General features: G+C 43.9%; 1 protein-coding gene across 9 annotated transcripts in view; it reads right to left on the bottom strand.

The window, feature by feature from the left end:
* Positions 1-11,599, bottom strand: part of SMAD2 (SMAD family member 2) — a 50,096-nt gene extending 38,497 nt beyond the window's left edge. For 6 of the 9 annotated variants that reach the window (XM_015614858.2, XM_015614863.2, XM_015614860.2 and 3 more), the window contains exons 1-2: positions 11,449-11,599; positions 228-520 (exon numbers count right to left, since the gene is read on the bottom strand). In XM_015614858.2, the coding sequence (XP_015470344.1) occupies positions 228-463 (236 nt within the window). In that variant the 5' untranslated portion in view covers positions 464-520; positions 11,449-11,599. Of the gene's footprint in view, positions 1-227; positions 521-4,342; positions 4,414-4,646; positions 5,096-11,448 lie in introns of those variants that run through there. The other 3 variants (XM_015614859.3, XM_033520338.1, XM_033520339.1) reach the window with 3 other exon arrangements.
* Positions 11,600-17,688: the final 6,089 nt, after the last annotated feature.

The following is a 17,688-nucleotide window of genomic DNA, read 5'->3' as shown; positions in this document are numbered from 1 at the left end:
TCATCAGAATACATACAAACAGGACCCAACATATCAATGAAAATTGAAATGTAACTAAATTGTAACTTCACAAAGCATGTGATTCAGTTATAAGGAAGCACTGTAATAATCCAAAACAGAATCAAAAACATGCAACTGGTTTTTAGTCGTTTGTTCACAGAAGGTCTGAGCATCCATTTAGTCGTTTCCTAAGTGGCTGTAAAAATTTCAAATATAACAGCACTTACCTTGGTATTGTCACACATTTTGTATTGCAATTCTGAGTGGTAATTGCCTTCTCAAGTTCATCCAGCTGTCCTGTTTTCTTTAGCTTCTTGACTAAGCTTTTCACTGCTTTCTCACACCACTTTTCCTCCTGACCATTCTGCTCACTACCACCAGCCCCTGCAGTGCCACCAGCGGATTTTTTCCACCCCAGAAGTCTCTTCACAACTGGTGGAGTGAATGGCAATATGGATGACATGACTTTCACCAGACAGGAAACTCAGCAAGCAATGAATTGGAGATTCCCGTCTGATCCCTAAAAACACAAATCAAAACAAGAGACATGTTACCACTGAGGTTTCACATGAAACAAACACCTGTCTACCTCTAGGACCTTTTACTATCAAATGCCACAGGACACTGCATCCCAAAAAAAAAAAAAAAAAGAGATAAAAAAGATACAGAAATAGCTCAGAAGTAGTCTGTACCATGGTTAGATACTTCATCAATAAAGATCAAGAGATCAAGTTTGTTGTAGGCTCTTCAACAGCTAACACAGACCAAGATTACTGTTAGAATAGAAAATTAATTTCTTCTCAAGTCTTTTCTGACTAAAGCAAACTTCAGCAAATACAGAAGGTAACTTGAGTCTAGCTTTGTAGCAGGGCTAGCCAGTTTTAGTACTTTTATTAGTATTTTCCACAAGTGACTGGCAAATTGCATATACATATCTGCATGTTCTGCCCATCTCCAAATTAATTTAGCAGGTGAAATTGTGTTTGGAAGGTGATTTAGTCATTATAGCTTGACAGAAACCTTCCAACAGCCAGCCATTTCACAAATCTTTCCTCATTTTTTGGTCATGTTTTAAATAACTACCAATTTTTTTCCTTGGGGACACCAAATTCAGTTTCCTGCAAAGTCTAGTAATAAGCCCATTCCTCCCTAAAATTCAACAGCCTACAGATAGTGAATCTTCTCAACTGGCAGCCCTTAAAATCAAGTCTTTCAAAATTCACTAAAGGAACAATTAAAATCTTAGTTTGCAGGCATCAGGGTAGTAGAACTGTCTGTTTTCAATTTTGATAGCCTTTCATTCAGTATAACTCCCTTAATATCCTGATCAGGATATTAATATAAAATGAAATATTAAAAGGGATGCTGAAACAGGAGCTATGTTTAGCATTCACTGCAATATGCACTTCAAATCATTTAAAAGAGAAATGATAGCCACTTAGAAAAAAGCATCTTGCTTTTGCAGCTTCCATTAGACTGGTTTTAGGCATTAAAATAAAATACCTGAAATCAACAGGCAGACAGCTGTTAGAAATTGCTCAAGGACATTAATGGTCCTATGGATGAAAGCATAGCTTTGAAGTCAAAAATGGTCCTATTTCTAGGCAACAAATGAGTATTTGAACTCCAGAAAGTTCCCATATTCCCAAGCTGTGTAAGTTAGTTCAGTCAGCTGAAAATACCTTGTTTTAGCTAAAAGCTAGCACTACCTTCAGGCTACTTGATTTGAGCTTTGAAGGCAGCTTACGTGCCTCTCCAACCTGTACAGGCACACTCCTCACATCTATCCAAAATATACCAACTTCATCTTACTGAAATCTCCCACCTGCACAACAGCATGATTCGAGGTACTTCAGGCTACCGCATTCATGGCTAATTTATGCCTTCTCACATTTTTGCAGTTTCAGTGAGGGCAAAGTCAACAAACACTAGATTAATTCTACAGGTAATTTAAGTCATAACTTTGCAACTTCACAAAACAGAACATTCAGTAGGTATGATATTTCAGTTTCATATAAATTACATCTCCATAAACTGGCTTCTCAGAGCACCCAAAAATATGAGTGAAGCAAGCAATGTAGTTTTCTGGGGTCACAGAGACAGAAGTTCTAATTAACAGGGACCAAGATCAGCACTGATAATTTTATGCAAGTCATTGAAAATAATCCATCCTAAATCACAGAATCACTGAGTGCTTTGGGAAGGGACTGTTAAAAATCATCTTGCTGCATTCTCTGCCATGAGCAGGGACACCTTCCACTATCCTAGGCTACTCGGAGCTCCATCTAACCTGGCCTGCAGCACCTTCAGGGATGGGGCAGCTGCAGCTGCTCTGGGAAACCCGTGCCATGACCTAACCACCCTCAGAGACAAGAATTTCCTCCTTATACCCAATCCAGATCAGCCCTCTCTCAGATTTAAACTGTTGCACATTTTTGTCAGTACAGGCCCGGGTAAGAAGTTAAAGCATTTATTTTCAAAGACTATAAAGAAATTTTCTTCTTCCAATAACATTAAATTACTATCAAATTGTCCCAAATAACTCCAACTGCAAGTTTTGCTGAGCATTGCATCTGAGGCCTGGCTGCAGCAAACAAGAAAAATAAACTGGATTGACAACATTTTTTAACAAAACACTGATTTGGACTCTACAGTATCATAAAGAGTCAAGCCAACATAAGAGCTTCTTGACACAGGAAGGCCAGTTCCCCTTCCTTTCTTTCCTGTGGCACCACCACCTCAGCACCAGCGCTAATGCTCTTACACAAAGATTCAGCCAGGTAGGAGTAAAAACACACCAATTCTATGTTTTTTTTTGCCAAGTTAGTTCTCTTTCAAGCTAACGAGCTGCTCACACATGGTAGTGATGTACTACAAGTGATGTCAGATGAATTATTGGAGTGGGAAAAAGAACTCTAGCCTCAGACTTCAACTGCAGTGCTAGTGTTGACTGCATAGCTGGAAACGTGCTTTAATTTAAATCATTTATTTTAGTGACAAAGCCAAATTAAGCAGCCTGACATGTTCAGAACCATTTGAGGGCCCGGCAGTGAGACACATTAGACCCCTAATGAGTACATCAGCAGCTCCAGAGATTAAACATGCAGGCTTGCATGGCCTCCACTGGTTGAAGAAATACACTCAGTTTCTAAACCAGGGAGCAGCAGACACTGGGAGCTTTATAAAAATACACCAGCCTTTGAACAAGGCCAGCATTGGGTACTTCAGAGACACATACAAGAAATTCAGAAAGACTGAACTAAAGGAGACAATCTCTTTGGTTTTTAAGACCCTGTTTCAAAAAGTAGCAATTGATGGTACAATATCTGAACGTTAAATTCAGTGCTGACAGATGTAGGCAATCAAGTAACACTATCATTGGTGATCCACACACCAATTCTTATCCTTATCTGAGTATTTTCTGTTCTTTAGCTTTAAATTTGACACTTTTCAGTGCCAGAGAATACTCCTTTTACTGTCAGCCTTATAAAACACAGACTTCACAAAGGTCTCATTTACCACCAAGGCAGTAAACAGCCTTTTGGAGCCTATTCTTCTAGGCCTTCCAAACATTCTCAATGCTTTTATCCAACTTTTCAGCTTTTTAATACTCCCTATGATGAGATGTTCAATTTTGCAGTATTCTCTCCCCTAAGAATGAAATATATTTTTATGTATTCTCCAGTGGTTTGTTGTTTTTTTCTTTAACAAAGATTTGCCTTTCTGCTTCAAACGCACATTGAGTAACTTAAGACTTGGAGCACAAAGAAATTTAGAAATTCTACACATTTCAATTTTTTTCTGTATTTGAACTCACATATGATTTTGACATATTCAGAGGAAAATAAATTTTAAAAAAATCTCTTTTCACATTTCCAAAAGACTGTAGGCTCAAACCTAACTAATCAGAAATTTCCTGATACTACATTTAATTTTATACAGTTGCCTTGCTGTGTGTGTTCATCCAGCTTCTGCAGATGTCAAAAAGCACAAATTGATCTGTTACCTCCATGAAAACTAGCTGTAAAAAACCCCAAAACACTAAGAGACACATTTAAAGAGCCCTCTCTAGCAATGACTTTTACAGCTTAGCAGCTATTTAACAAAAACACAACATGCATCACAGCTGCAGGCTAGGAGTCTGGGAGGTTTAAACTAACTCCTTCCTTCTAGCTATTGTTTTGCCGTGTCAGGGATTTGCCAGGACTTATCAATAAGAATTTCAGTAAGTTATTCCAGTAGTGGCGCTGTATCTTTGAAAGGGTGAGCAGAGAGAATGTGACACAAGTAGGACAGGACTTCATTCAGCTTAATACTTCAGCCAATAGTGATGAGTACTCACATGAGAGTATTTCAGCCAGCTTAATTTATGAAAAAGGCACTCTGCTCCAAGCCTAGAGAAGACAGTGCAACCTGCAAGGCATGAATGGGCTGAATTATGAGCAATTTGGATAAATGTTGATTTTGCAATGAAAAAGCAGCAATGGTGCATTAGCCTAGTGCTCCAAAGTCTCGTAAGGTGGCAAAAGGACATGCTACTCAAGGAAAATGTGAACCTGGCTGTTTTCTTGCAGTCCACAATCCCCATAATCCTTCAGCAATTTAAACTGTTACAACACAAAATTAAAGGCTACATTTCTACTTACTCCCATCAGAAGCAGTTCATGGACTTGCTGTCCACAAATTCATCTAACCATCGGTTGAACATGCCTTCACAACCTCTTGTGGCAGACTGCAACCTCTGTGGCAGTATTTAGCTGTCCACTGTTAAAATAACTACTTTTAGTAATTTAATTTATTCCTTTCCTAGTTTCAGAAAGTCACTCTTGTTCTACCACTGCAAACTTTGCTGAAGAACTATTTGTATTCACCTGGTCTGCAAGCTTCACAACTGTACACTTGAATCACATTTCTCCCTCAAATTAGAGGATTTTCAGCCTCTCATCACAAAGAAATCTGAACACAGCTCACACAGTTTGGGATATTCCCCTGGACAGATGCCAAGCCTGAAAGTTTGAGTTTTTCAATTAAATTACGAGTATTTAAGACACTGCATAAGGACTAATCTAAGGACCACAGGAAAAAAATGGATCAGCCTAAGGTTATCTTTGCAGTTATCCCTTTGGTCATATTATCCTAAAGCTCCCAACATTATAATTTAAATAAAAAGTACAAAGACATAAATTTACACCTCATGAGGAACTGGAGATAGAAGGCAGGTTGCACATGTCTGCTGCATAACATCTGTCAGGAGCTCAAATAAAAACAAGGAACCCTAGACCTGTGTTCAGTTCTATCTGTACCCACCCAGATGGTATCAGAAACACCTTGTTTATACCAATGGGTTTAAGAGTCACTGTTAAAGCTCATTTTTGACCAGCAAATCCCATTTCTATTCCTCAATTATAACTTTTACCTTCAAATGCATACAGTAATAGAATAAGCTTTGATCTCCTAAAGAACAATAATTGCATACACTGCCACGGCTGACACTTGCCTCTTGCTAAAAATGTTTCTCTAGATTTCTGCATGGTACATTCTTCATCCACTAAAAAAAAAAGTAAAACATGTTCTTGCCCAAAACGCACACAGAACATAGTCTCTACCAATGTTTCAAGAAACATTTCCACATTGCTACAATGGCCTCAGATTAAATATATGCTGAATATGTAACAACCCCTCTTACTCTAAGTGTTTTTTGTGATTCCCTTGTAGTTTACAGCCAACACTCTCAAAAAAACTGAGCACTCACAGCCTTTGCTTTTAAAAGGAGCTCAGATGTGCTTCACCATCACTTACTCTTTGCACCATGACCCCTTTGCTCTCTTCTGCTGAGGCCCAATGGCCCAAATCTGATTTTTTTTCCTTCCTGTGTAATACTTGCAATATCCACTACAACACACCAAGATTCAGGGTGTGTTGTACTCTGTAAATAACTGGAGGCAGATTTTCAGAATCCCTTTCCAAGCTCAACTGTAGTTGAACTAGCAGTACCAGGTCAGCAGTGTGTTCCACAGCAGAAAACTTCCATTTCATCCCTTTCCATCCCCAGTCCATCTCCAGACTGTGCGTTCAAACTGCAGCTATGGATACTCAGGGAGTACTCACTGTTACCCAGAAAGGTACAAAAGTTCCTTTAGATTGCTGGAACACAGAGAGCATGTGATGTTACTCCCAAAAGTTTAAGACTGGAAAAGCTACAAATTGCCTAACTTTGGTGGTATTTGTTTCATCTCTGCCCCCGCAGCATATCTCTGCTCCCTGATGCACACATGTTTCTATAGTTGGTCAAACAGTGTCATAGTTGGCAACTTCTAAAGTCAAAGTTTGAGTCATGTCTGCTATTATTCCATTCTACTGTAGCTCTCTGGAACAAGTATTAAATATTAAGCCCATGATCCCTGCAATAACTAAGCATAAAAGATGAAGAAAACCTTAAGGGCAGCATGCTAGCAGACTAAAATCTTCAAGGGAAATTTTCCTTTCCTGAATGTCTGGAACATACTATAAACACACTAGTGCTACCAAAAATATCAAGTGATTTCTGGCTAATTTATTCTAAAGCCTTATGCAACATATTTCATATCAGTCTGCTTATTCATCTTAAACTTGAAATAAAGAAATCTGATCTCTCCTGGTTTTACTAGAAGTATTCTGGCTTAAAAGAATTTCATTTGCAAGAGCTCTTCTGGAATAAAGAGGACAAAAGTTAAGCTCCTAAGGAAAGAAGATCGAGGAAAATAATTTGTGGTATTTGAGAGAAAGTCTACAAGCTCATTTCCTCCCTGTTTAGTCCCATTTTTCAGATTTTTTTTTACAGGCAATGTTTTTTTCATTAATTCTGGAATCTGGACAAGATTCTTTATCAATTTCACCAAGTGCACAATGTACACCTGAATTCAGTATGAACTTTAAACTAAAATCAAAGTCAGTCTTTTCCATTTCAGATAGAATATACTCTAGCTTAAATGACTCAGTGAAAAGGCCAAGGGAAGTCTATCACACCCACCATTCCTCCAAAAACTGCCTTTCAAGATTCCAGGAGGGCTAACTCTTTCATTTTGTACAAATAGACACCTGGTTTTGTGATACTTTTCTGAAGAACTGCCAGCAAAGAAAAAAACCAAACTGATATGGTGCTCATTCTTACCTCCTCAGGTCAGAGCAGGGCTGCATTCCCTCACAGAGGTTTGGGTGTTAGGGTTTGTTTTCCCCTTTGGAAGGGGAGCTCAGCCCTACTAATGGCCTCAGACTCCAGTTTAGGTTTTCAGCCAATCAGCCCAGCAGGGGGATGGCTCTGGAGAGCTCCTATCCCAAGGAGCTCTGGCCAGCTCATCTCAGAGACCAGAGCTCCAAGCTGCAAGACCAAGGTCGTGGTTCTGATTTGACACAAGCTGATGAAGTTCAAGTCATGACACTTCTGACCTTGGAGGGCAGGAGGAGCAAAGGGATTTCCTCCTGTCAGCCAGCTTTAGAGTGAGAAATTGAACCATGTCTATACAGACATGCAATTTACACATTCATTTTTATGTTTGCTATGCTCTAGTATTGTAATGCATCTCAAAACGCAACAGCACTGTACTCATTGAAAACATAGTTACTCACCTATTATGACTGTATATCTTGCTCACTCCATGAAGTTTATGAATCAAATGAGAGAACTCAAATTTCTCATATATAGAACTAAACAAGCATAATCATGATCTTAAAAAAAGCTTGGGAAGCTGGACTTTTCTTCAATTGCTAAGGGCTACCTCAAATTGTAGGCAGTGCTGTAATGAAAAGGTGTACTGCTATTAAAAAATTAGCACTGCATCTAAAACATGCAGTCATGGCATACAAAAATTGCCTGCAACAGGAGACATGAGAAGGAACTTAACTGACCTTTAGTTAAACTATTGGAGGGACCAACGTATTTTAGCAACTCTCCTAAAATTGCAGAAGAGGAAAGCTATCACAACTTTTATTGGTAGTTGGCCAATCCACCTGTCTCTAAAAAGATGCAAAATTCTTCTACTGACTTAGTATTATGAACAACATCAGAGTACTGCTTCTTAAAACTCAAAGGACATTAACAGCCCCAGAAAAGCAGTGACTAAGCACTCCAAACCACAGCAGTTTAAGCCCTTCTCACCTCATTAATTTTGACTAAAATTTTCCATGTGCAACAGGCAAGTGTCAGCTTCATTATTTTAGAAAATAAATACTCCTGGGCTAAATTTGACAGGAATATTCACAGAGCTGCTATCAGTTACCTAGGTACCTGTTTCAGTTTATAGCTTAGCAGCTCCTCCACTTTGTTAAAGCCCAAACAATTGTATTTAACAATTACTTAATGCCAGTTCACTTTCAATAGAGGCCTAATGTACCTCAGACAAGCCAGTCCCCCACCCCCTTGATAAGCAGGGTTCCATTATGTTATGTATCTGATGTTAACCTCTTATTGCTCCAGGGTTTTAAACCAAGCTCAAGCCCCAGACTAAACTGACGGGAGACTCAAGAGCTCCTCTCTTGCGGTCTCTGCTTGGTCTTCATACTGTGCCTGTCAAACACATAATCAGAGTAAAAAGTCATCTGGAATGAAGGTTTACTGTTTGACACCAAGTTTCTATTACTGGAGGTGGAGAGGAATGTTTAGGAAGGTTTTTGCAGTGGCCAATTTCTTCTAGCCCAGAGAATATTGAGCACAGGGCTGCCTGTACTCTCCATTCTATTACAAAAACCTAATCCCATCGCATGACCTGCAGCAATTCAGTTTAACAAATCAACAATTACAAATATTTTGGCAAAGTAAGCTTAGGTATTGTTTGCCTCTCGGCACAGTTCACAATCAGTTTATGGCTTTATGATAAAAGTCATTAAATCCAATCTGAAAAGCAGAATTTACAGCTCACTTAGCAAGTCAGGCCCATAAATGGATGCTTTCAATTACAGGGCATTTACATGCACAACCATTAAGGCAGCATTGAATACATTTGAAAACTCTGGAATACTTTTTATAATAATTAAAACTTTGCGTACTGTTCTTCATAAAAACAAAAATTAGGAATTTGCTTCAGTCTCAAGCAGAGCTCAGTTTCATTGTTACCCAGAATATACTACAAAGCCTGTTCTCCAAGTACTTTTGTAGGAAAGGGATTAGAAAGATGGAAACAAGGTTTGTTTTTAAAATTGCCCTCAGTTGCAGGGAGGGTTTTCTGAGCTCAAATAAACTCAATTATATCAACTGGTACTCAAGACTTCTGAAAGATCAAGTGGAACAGGAAGATGGAGGAGGACCCAGGGTGAGCCTTGCATTTGGAGACGCGCTGTGCAATTCCAGCATATTTGATTTTGTTGGTGAATGTAGCTGCTGGGTAGAAGGAAACAAGAGAACAGTTCAGAATCCAATTCTTTAAACTCATTTTTTCAATTGCCCTGTTTCTTTTACTGTTAAACAGAACCTCAGCAAAACTGATTAATTCTTCTCCAAGGTTCTATGACGCACATCCAGCCTCTTCAATAAAGAAAACTGGATCTTCAAACACTTACACTCCTTTTGGTGACTGTCGTTGTATCTGACCCACACAACTGCAGAACAACAATGAGCTGCCAGGTTACTCTTTTCAACACCCCAGTATGATGTTCAACATATGCTCAGACTCACCTTTAAGTGGAAACCACCTTAAACAAGACCCTCCCCTTCCACTTCTTAAAGGCATTTGTAACTTACGTTATCTTTCATCATGATAGTGCTAAGCAAAGGGGGGAAGGGACTTCACAAACACCTCCTTTACTCACACTCTCATCCCCGAGTTCACCAGAGCTTGTAAACTTTAGAAGTTTGAAAGCTGTGCCTCAGAATGAGCACACAAATAGCCCACTCATGCACCAACACCTCGACGAAGCATGAGAAAATCTAAACAAGCAACCTCGCTCTGCTGGCCTCTCACCTCAACCAGAGGGTGTTTCTTTCCCAGCCTGGAGAACAGAGCAACGACTAATCAGTCCCTCAATACAGAGTCCAGCCCCGACAGAAATAATGTCATGAATCAGTTTGAAAGTACAGCTCTCCAGGCTAAGACAGAACACTTGAGAAGAGAAAAACCTGCTGTTACCTGTGGTGTCCTAACAAGCTGTTATTATAAACCTCTCACTACCGATGGAATCTAACTAGTTTATACCTGTGGACTGTGATAGCACAAACTCCACACACAATATACACAGGCTGCAGTTTTTTTGGAGACACTTGCTTTGGTGAACCCAGTAAACAAACTTTTTTTCTAATGCTATCCCGCTCACAAGCATTTGAAAAGAGCACAACACACGTGCTGGGTTTTTCTCAGTCAGAGACTGTGACGGACAACCAAAGAGACACAAGACCAGCCTGCAGCCTGAATCCCAGCTGTTCAACAGCTCTCCACAATCATCGTAAGAGCTCTCCACTCATTCACACGCTTTTTTCCGTTCTTTTATTTCCCCAGAGTGACGACTAAAAGACCACGCTGTATTGCACTTCTCTTCCCCTCCACTCTCCACAAAAAGAAAAAAGAACCCCAACAAGCAGGAACTCCACAACTCTGCAGCAACAACACCGACCACTTGCCCTTATCACAACACAGCTTTCCTTTCCCCGTGCACTTAAGGAGACAGATGAGGCACTTACCAGGTTGTGTTTGTTTACAAACAATACCCAGGGATGGAGCTCCCACAGCTTCTCTGGGCAACCTGAGTCAGTACCTAGCTACCCTCGCAGGGATGAATTTCTCCCCAGCATCCCACCTACCCTTGCCCTCTGACAACACACAGGCTGCTGCAGTACTAAAGGCATGAATAAAACCGGTAGTCTCAAGTCCTGTCTCACGCGGGCTGTGTGTATTTTAAACCCGCGGCTCTGCGGACAAGGAGAGGGGACAGACAAGAGGGTGAGGCAAAACCTCGCAATGCCAAACACAAACTTCGAGCTCCAAACACAACTCCTCACCCCACACCGCTCCTAACTTTCTCCTCCAAAACTCCACGGAGTTTCGCACACCTATCCCTGACTGCACGACCACGAAACACATGGGGGGTGTCCTGGACAGCGCTAAGAGCTGGACGCGATGATCCTCGCGGGTCCCTTCCAGCTCGGCATATTCTGCGGACTCCTGCAAGGAAAACACACCGGGCACGGAGGGAGAGAGCGAGGGAGAGAAGGAGCAGCACAACTTCTTTATTCCCCCTCCCCTCACCCACACATACAGACGGGCGGCACAGCCCGGCCCTCCCACCACAGCCCGGGGGTAATGCCGGCGGGAGCAGGATAACCCAGCCCGGGTCCCACCACAACAAAAAGGGCAAGGGCGTAGGGAGGCGCCCCCGGCCCCGCTGGGGCCAGGCCCGGACGGTTCCTCACGGCCCGCGCAGCGCCAGCGGTGCGACCCTGCCCATGGGGCAGGGATCCCGGACCCGGCACCCACCAGCACCTACCGGGAGTCACCAGGATCCGCCGAGAGCCACCGCTCCTTCCTCTCCTTCTTCCTCCTCTCCCCTTCCTTATCCTCCTCCGTCTCCCCGAGTGCTGTGCGGCCGCCGCCTCTTCCCTCAGCGTTACCTCCTCCGAGGGCCCGCCCCTCGGGCCGCCCCGCCTCCGACAGTGGGCGGGGAAGCGGCCCATTGGCCGCGTTTATCTTTTCCTTAAAGAGCCGCACTGCGATTGGTCTAAGAGTCTAATTGGCAGGCAGAGTCGCCAATGGAATGCCGGCAGCGTTAGAAAAAAAAGACAAGGGAAGGGGAGTGGAAGAAGCAGGCGTGAGGCGAGGGAGGCGGGTCGGGGTCGCAGCGCTCATTGGTTAGATTGACTGTCAGTCACAGCCCGCGCGCCCGCCGCGGGAGGTTGATCGAGGCTTATCGGAGGTTTGGGTGAACTGCAGCAGCGCAGTCGCAGTGCGGCGCTCCGGCTCCGTATCCTTCCGCGGCGGGCACGGTGCGAGCCGAGAAAAAGTGCGTTGATTCCCGGTGGGAATTGCCGCTGGACTCCAGCTGGGGTCTGCACGGGTGGGCACTGATACCTGGCTCCTACTGGCAATAGCGTCACACCATGACCAGGGCAGCCACCGCCTCCCTGTGCCGGCGCTGCTGAGGCACCTCCAGTGCTGGGACAGCTCTGGGTCCCTCAGCACAGGAGAGACACCGAGGGGCTGGAGCGTGTCCAGGGCAGGGAACGGAGCTGGGGAAGGGGCTGGAGCCCCAGGAGCGGCTGAGGGAGCTGGGAAAGGGGCTCAGCCTGGAGAAAAGGAGGCTCAGGGGGCCCTTGTGGCTCTGCACAACTCCCTGCCAGGAGGGGACAGCCGGGGGGGTCGGGCTGTGCTGCCAGGGAACAGGGACAGGAGGAGAGGGAACGGCCTCAGGCAAAGCTGAGGTAGGATATTGGGAAAATTCCTTCAGGGAAGGCTTGTCCAGCCCTGGCAGAGCTGCCCAGGGCAGTGGTGGAATCTTCATCCCTGGAGGGATTTGAAAGCCATGTGGATGTGGATGTGTGGGACATGGGTGAGTGGTGGCCTCAGCAGTGCTGAGGGAATGGTAGGACTCACTGGTCTTGGAGGGCTTCACCAGCCTAAACGATTTTGTGGTTCTAAATATATTCAAAATGCCCAAATCTTCATGTCTCACAACGGCACAACAGTTCCAGGCCAGGCGTCCTGAGGTGTTACACGACCACAAGGCAGCCCCAGATACTTCCCAGCCTCCCTCTGCTGTGTGCACCCCATACTCAGTAACTCTTAACACAGCAGTTTTCCCCCATGGGTTGGGGGTGGTTTTAGCTACTGCCTTCAACAGTCTCTGCAAAGCTTTAATCATTTGTGTTGAGGTAATGGTGAAAGAAAACCAAACTCCTTCACCTCATCAGGGACCATGGGTCAGGTCACCACAAGGGAATGTTTGGGACAGTGCATGTTTGGGGGCCCATCAGTCTGTGAAACCCATGGTTGTTCTGCCTGCAGAGACCCTTGCAGTGATGCTCAGCAGGTTCCCTGGGGCTGTTCAGCCTGGAAGAGAGAGAAGGTTGTATGGAGACCTCACAGCACCTTCCAAAAGGGCCCACAAGGAAGCCAGAGGGGGCCTCTATGTCAGGAACTGCAGTGACAGGACAAGTGGGAGTGGGTAGAAATTGAAAGAGGGGATCTTTAGGTTAGATATTAGAAAGAAATTCTTTTCTATGAGGGTGGTGAGACACTGGGGCATGTTGCCCAAGGAGGTCATTGATGCCCCAACCCTGGAAGTGCTCAAAGCCAGGTTGGATGGGGCTTGGGGCAGCCTGGTCTAGTGGAAGGTGTCTCTGCTCATGGCAGTAGGAGTCAGGACTAGATGAACTCTTAAGGTCACTTCCAACTCCTTAACATTCTATGATTTTATGAGTGGGAAGCCACAAGGTGGGAGTTGAATGGGTTTTTTTGGGGTGAGAAGGTCAATTCTGGATTTGCTCTAAGTCTGTTGGAGATCCTCTGGGTTTTTTTGCTTTTGCCTTTTTGATACTTGATATATATCTTTTATCTCCACTTCAAGCCACTTCCTTTATACCTGAGGTCACATCTCCCTAACGTAGCAGTTGTCTCTCCAGAGTCATGCCCATCTTCTAGACTGAAAGGGTTTCTGGACTCAGTGATGTAGGTGTTATGATTCAGTGTCTTGGGCACAGGTCCCACCTCAACAGGGTTGGCATTCCCAGCAGCCAGGTGAAACACCTCACAGTATTTAGCCCTTCTACAGAATGTGGACTCACAAAAATCCCACTCTTGCCTCTTTTGTGCCTGGATTTTCCAGACATGTGGCTTAATTTTTTGGTAGCATTTTCACCCAGTCCCAAACATTAGAGATTCAAGGTAGTTTTGAAATTAATAGTGAAGTGAAATGGAGAAGATCCCCTCTGCAGACAAAGCAAAGCATCTGAGAGATTACCATCATGTTTTTCAAAGATAAGGTGTTCCAGTCCTGTTGTGCCTGGAAACGTATACAGACTATTCAGCCAGCAAAGCACTTGTTTTGTGGAGGTTTCACTGCATTCAGGGAGATTTTTTTTGATTTTTTTTTCTATGAAGAGTAAGTTAATTAAGCTCAGTTTTCATATGGATTTGCGTCAGACATTCCCTTCACCTCTCCTCTGCAACAGACTCGTGGCTCCCTCTCCTCCTGTCTCCAACGCTGATTCCTGATACATCCAAATCTCCCTTCTATGTCCCCAGCCTACTTGTCTTGGCCTTCTGTCTGGAGCAGCACATGCTGTGCCTGGTTGAGGGATGTGTGTACTCTGGCTGGCCAGCTGCCTGCCCCTTATCTACTGCCAAGGAAGCCAAGCAGTGCTGATAAGGGCTGAGCTCTCCCTGCCTTTCTCCCTGGCAGAGCACTTAACAACACGTGTCTTCTCTAATGCAGCCGCTGTTTGCCGTGGAGCTAGACTGACTTTGTATTTCCAGAAGCTCTGCTTCTCTTTCAGGTGTGGTTGAAATCAGTCAAAAGATTGGCCAGCTTATACTGGGGGACCCTAATACACCCAACACACACACACACAAAAATCCAACACTTGCATAAACCTTTCTCTAGGAAAGGAAATTGCAAGCAGCAGGAGGAAGAAAGTGAATGGAAGAAGGCAGCATCAGAGCTGCAAATCCCAGAGCCCAGAAGTTACCTGAGAAGCAGGGTGGTTGTGGGGAAGGCAGGCAGGCAGGATGTGCATCTGCTCTAGAAAGAGCTCCCAACTGTATGCCTGCACCTCCAGGAAGAACATTGATTTAGATGGGTTATTAGAAGTTTTTTTTTGTTCTTTTATGAGTGATGAAGCACTGGCACAGGTTGGCCAGAGAACTGGTGGATGCTGCAACCCTGGAAACATTCAAGGTCAGGTTCGACTGGGCTTTCAGACACCTAATCTCATTGAAGAAATCCCTGCCTTTGGCAGGGGAGTTAGACTGGATGACTTTTAAAGGTCTCATCCAAATCCAAATCCAAACTATTTTACAATTCTGTGAAATAATACTTGATTTTAGTAAAAGAAATTGTAAAACTTGATCCCTGACACCAAAGCTGGATATTGCTATGTCCTATTAATTAATCACAGAATCCTAGAATGGTCTGGGCTAGAAGATTGGAAGTTCATCTCATTCCACTCCCCTGACATGGGCAGGGACACCTTCCACTATCCCAGGTTGCTCCAAGCCCTGTCCAACCCAGCCTTAGACACTTACAGGGATCCAGGGGCATCCACAGCTTCTCTGGGAAACCTGTGCCAGGGCCTGCCCACCCTCAAAGGGACTGATTTCAAAAAGTCTAATCTAAATATTTTCTTTTTGTAGTTTAAAACAATCTCCCCTTGTCCTTTCACTATCTGTTGTGCAAAAAGTTGCTCTCCATTTTTTATAATATCCCCTTAGGTACTGAAAGCCTTCAGTGAGGTCTCCTTGCAGCATTCTCTTCTCCAGGTGAACACCCCCAGCTCTCCCAGGCTGGCTCCAGAGCAGAAGGGCTCCAGCCCTGGCAGCAGCTCCATGACCTCCTCTGGACTCGCTCCAGGTCCGCATGCTTCTCAAACCATGTAGCTCAGCACATTTTGGACATTAGCAGTTAACTACAAATGGCTGCCAGTCCCATTTGGATTTGAGGCTGAGAACGTGAGCATCTCCCTTAAGGTCTCTGAATGTGTGTGAGGGGTTCAGCATCCTCACAAGGACGTTCATGTGCAGAGACAGCAACATCTCAGTGGTATCTGTCATCTGTCTGCTAAAAAGAACAAAGGAGATTGAGCAACTCGGTTTAGTGGAAGGTGTCCCTGCCTGTGGAACAAGATGATCTGCAAGGTCCCTTCAAACCCAAACCATTCTGTGCTGGTATGAAATAATCTAGGACCTAAAAAAACATGATGAAGCAGTAGCTGGCTGTGCTGTGCTACAGAGGATACATGTTGACTTCCCAAGCCCTGTGGCCAAAGGAGATACATCATCATTATCTGTTAACTTCAAAGACTCCTAGGATTTCTGAATGACTCAACACTAGCAGATATTCCTGCATGAAGGTAGAGACAAGTGCAAAGTGCAATGCCAGGAAGACAGGTCTTGGAGGCAGAGCAGGTAGTTTTTGTGTTGAAGTCATTATTACCAACATGTCAGTGTTGGTGTTAAGCTGAAAAAAATGGAGGAGCATTGAGCAGAGTTGTGATACAAAAAGATTAGCCAGCATGTTCAAGACAGGTAACAATGGGGGAATCCTCCTCACCCTGGTCTGTAGTTTGCTCATGAGGGGAGCTGAAGGGTCAGGCACTGATCTCTTCCCTCTGGTGGCCACTGACAGGACCCAGGGAACAGCTGGAGCTGTGCCAGGGAGGTTCAGGTGGCATATCAGGGCAAGGTTCTTCCCCCAGAGAGTGCTGGCACTGCCCAGGCTCCCCAGGGAATGGGGACATTCCCCAGGCTGCCAGAGCTCCAGGAGCCTTTGGACAGCGCTGCCAGGGGTGCCCAGGCTGGGATTGTTGGGGTGTCTGTGCAGGGCCAGGAGCTGGACTCTCCCAGAGCTCCAGGAGCATTTGGACAATACCCTCAGGGACAGGGTGGGATTGTTGGGGTGCAGGGCCAGAGGTTGGACTCATGGTTCTTGTGGTTCCCATCCAGGTCAGGGTATACTGTTAACTGCTGTAAATAAAAACAACACACTTCTGTGTATAAAAACAACCACAATTCCAGGGTAAACCACTGGTAAATGTTCCTAGATTTCTTAGCTCATTCTGTTGAAGAACTATTCTGTACTTCAATAGGTGCTTTGTCTCTTGCATCACTGGCTGCAGTGTTGTTTCCCTGCTTTCTCTAAATGCCATCCAAGCACATTATTTTCCCTCCAAACTTACATGGAAGCAACTCTTCCCTTGCACAAATCTGCAAAAGATTATGAAAGAGGGAATGGCACTGAGTCTGGAAGCTCTGAAAGGGACAGATTCCCTTTCACTCTGCATCACTTCATGGCCAAACATGGAAACAGCTTGTCCACGCCATTGCGGGACTGTCTGCCATGGGGGAAGCAGTACAACACTGGCAAAAACCACCCCTGCTGTTGATACCAGCATGAAAAACTCCTGGAGGGCTGAAACTGTGTGTTCCTCAGAGGGTTAAATATGAATTAAACCCCTTTTCCTTGTATCTCATCAAGCTTGCACACAGCTTCACACTGTATCAGTTCTTCTGGAAGCACAAAAAGGGTTAAAGAGAAAACCACACTCTGCTTTCCCCATCACATCATGAGGAACATGTCAGTTGATTTTCAAGACAAGTAATGTCTGGCATACCGTCAAAACAGGCATTGCATTAAAGTGACTAGAGAGGAGCGTTAGCATCATAAATTTAAATAAAGTCGTTGCACGAGGGATAAAAATCTCCAAAATAAACAGCAACTTTACTCAGTCATACCAGCATAAATTAAATACTCACAAAACTTCTCAAACATTAAAAAAAATGCTGCAACCTGGGAATAACAGCAAAATACATTAAAAAGGCATTGCATATTTCTGTTACTCTTATCTTTCCAATAATGAAATTATTAATTATTTCAGTAATGAAATGAATAACCTCTTAAACCTTGAAACACAAATCTGTTCACTACCTCTTCTGAAATGCAGAAGTATGTTTCCAATATTACACAAATCACTGTCACTTCAGACTGGGCTGTTGGGAGATTTCAAAACAAAGCCAA

Source organism: Parus major, chromosome Z (assembly GCF_001522545.3).
Source record: "Parus major isolate Abel chromosome Z, Parus_major1.1, whole genome shotgun sequence".
Lineage (NCBI taxonomy): Eukaryota > Metazoa > Chordata > Aves > Passeriformes > Paridae > Parus > Parus major.
This window is presented reverse-complemented; position numbering and strand designations above follow the sequence as displayed.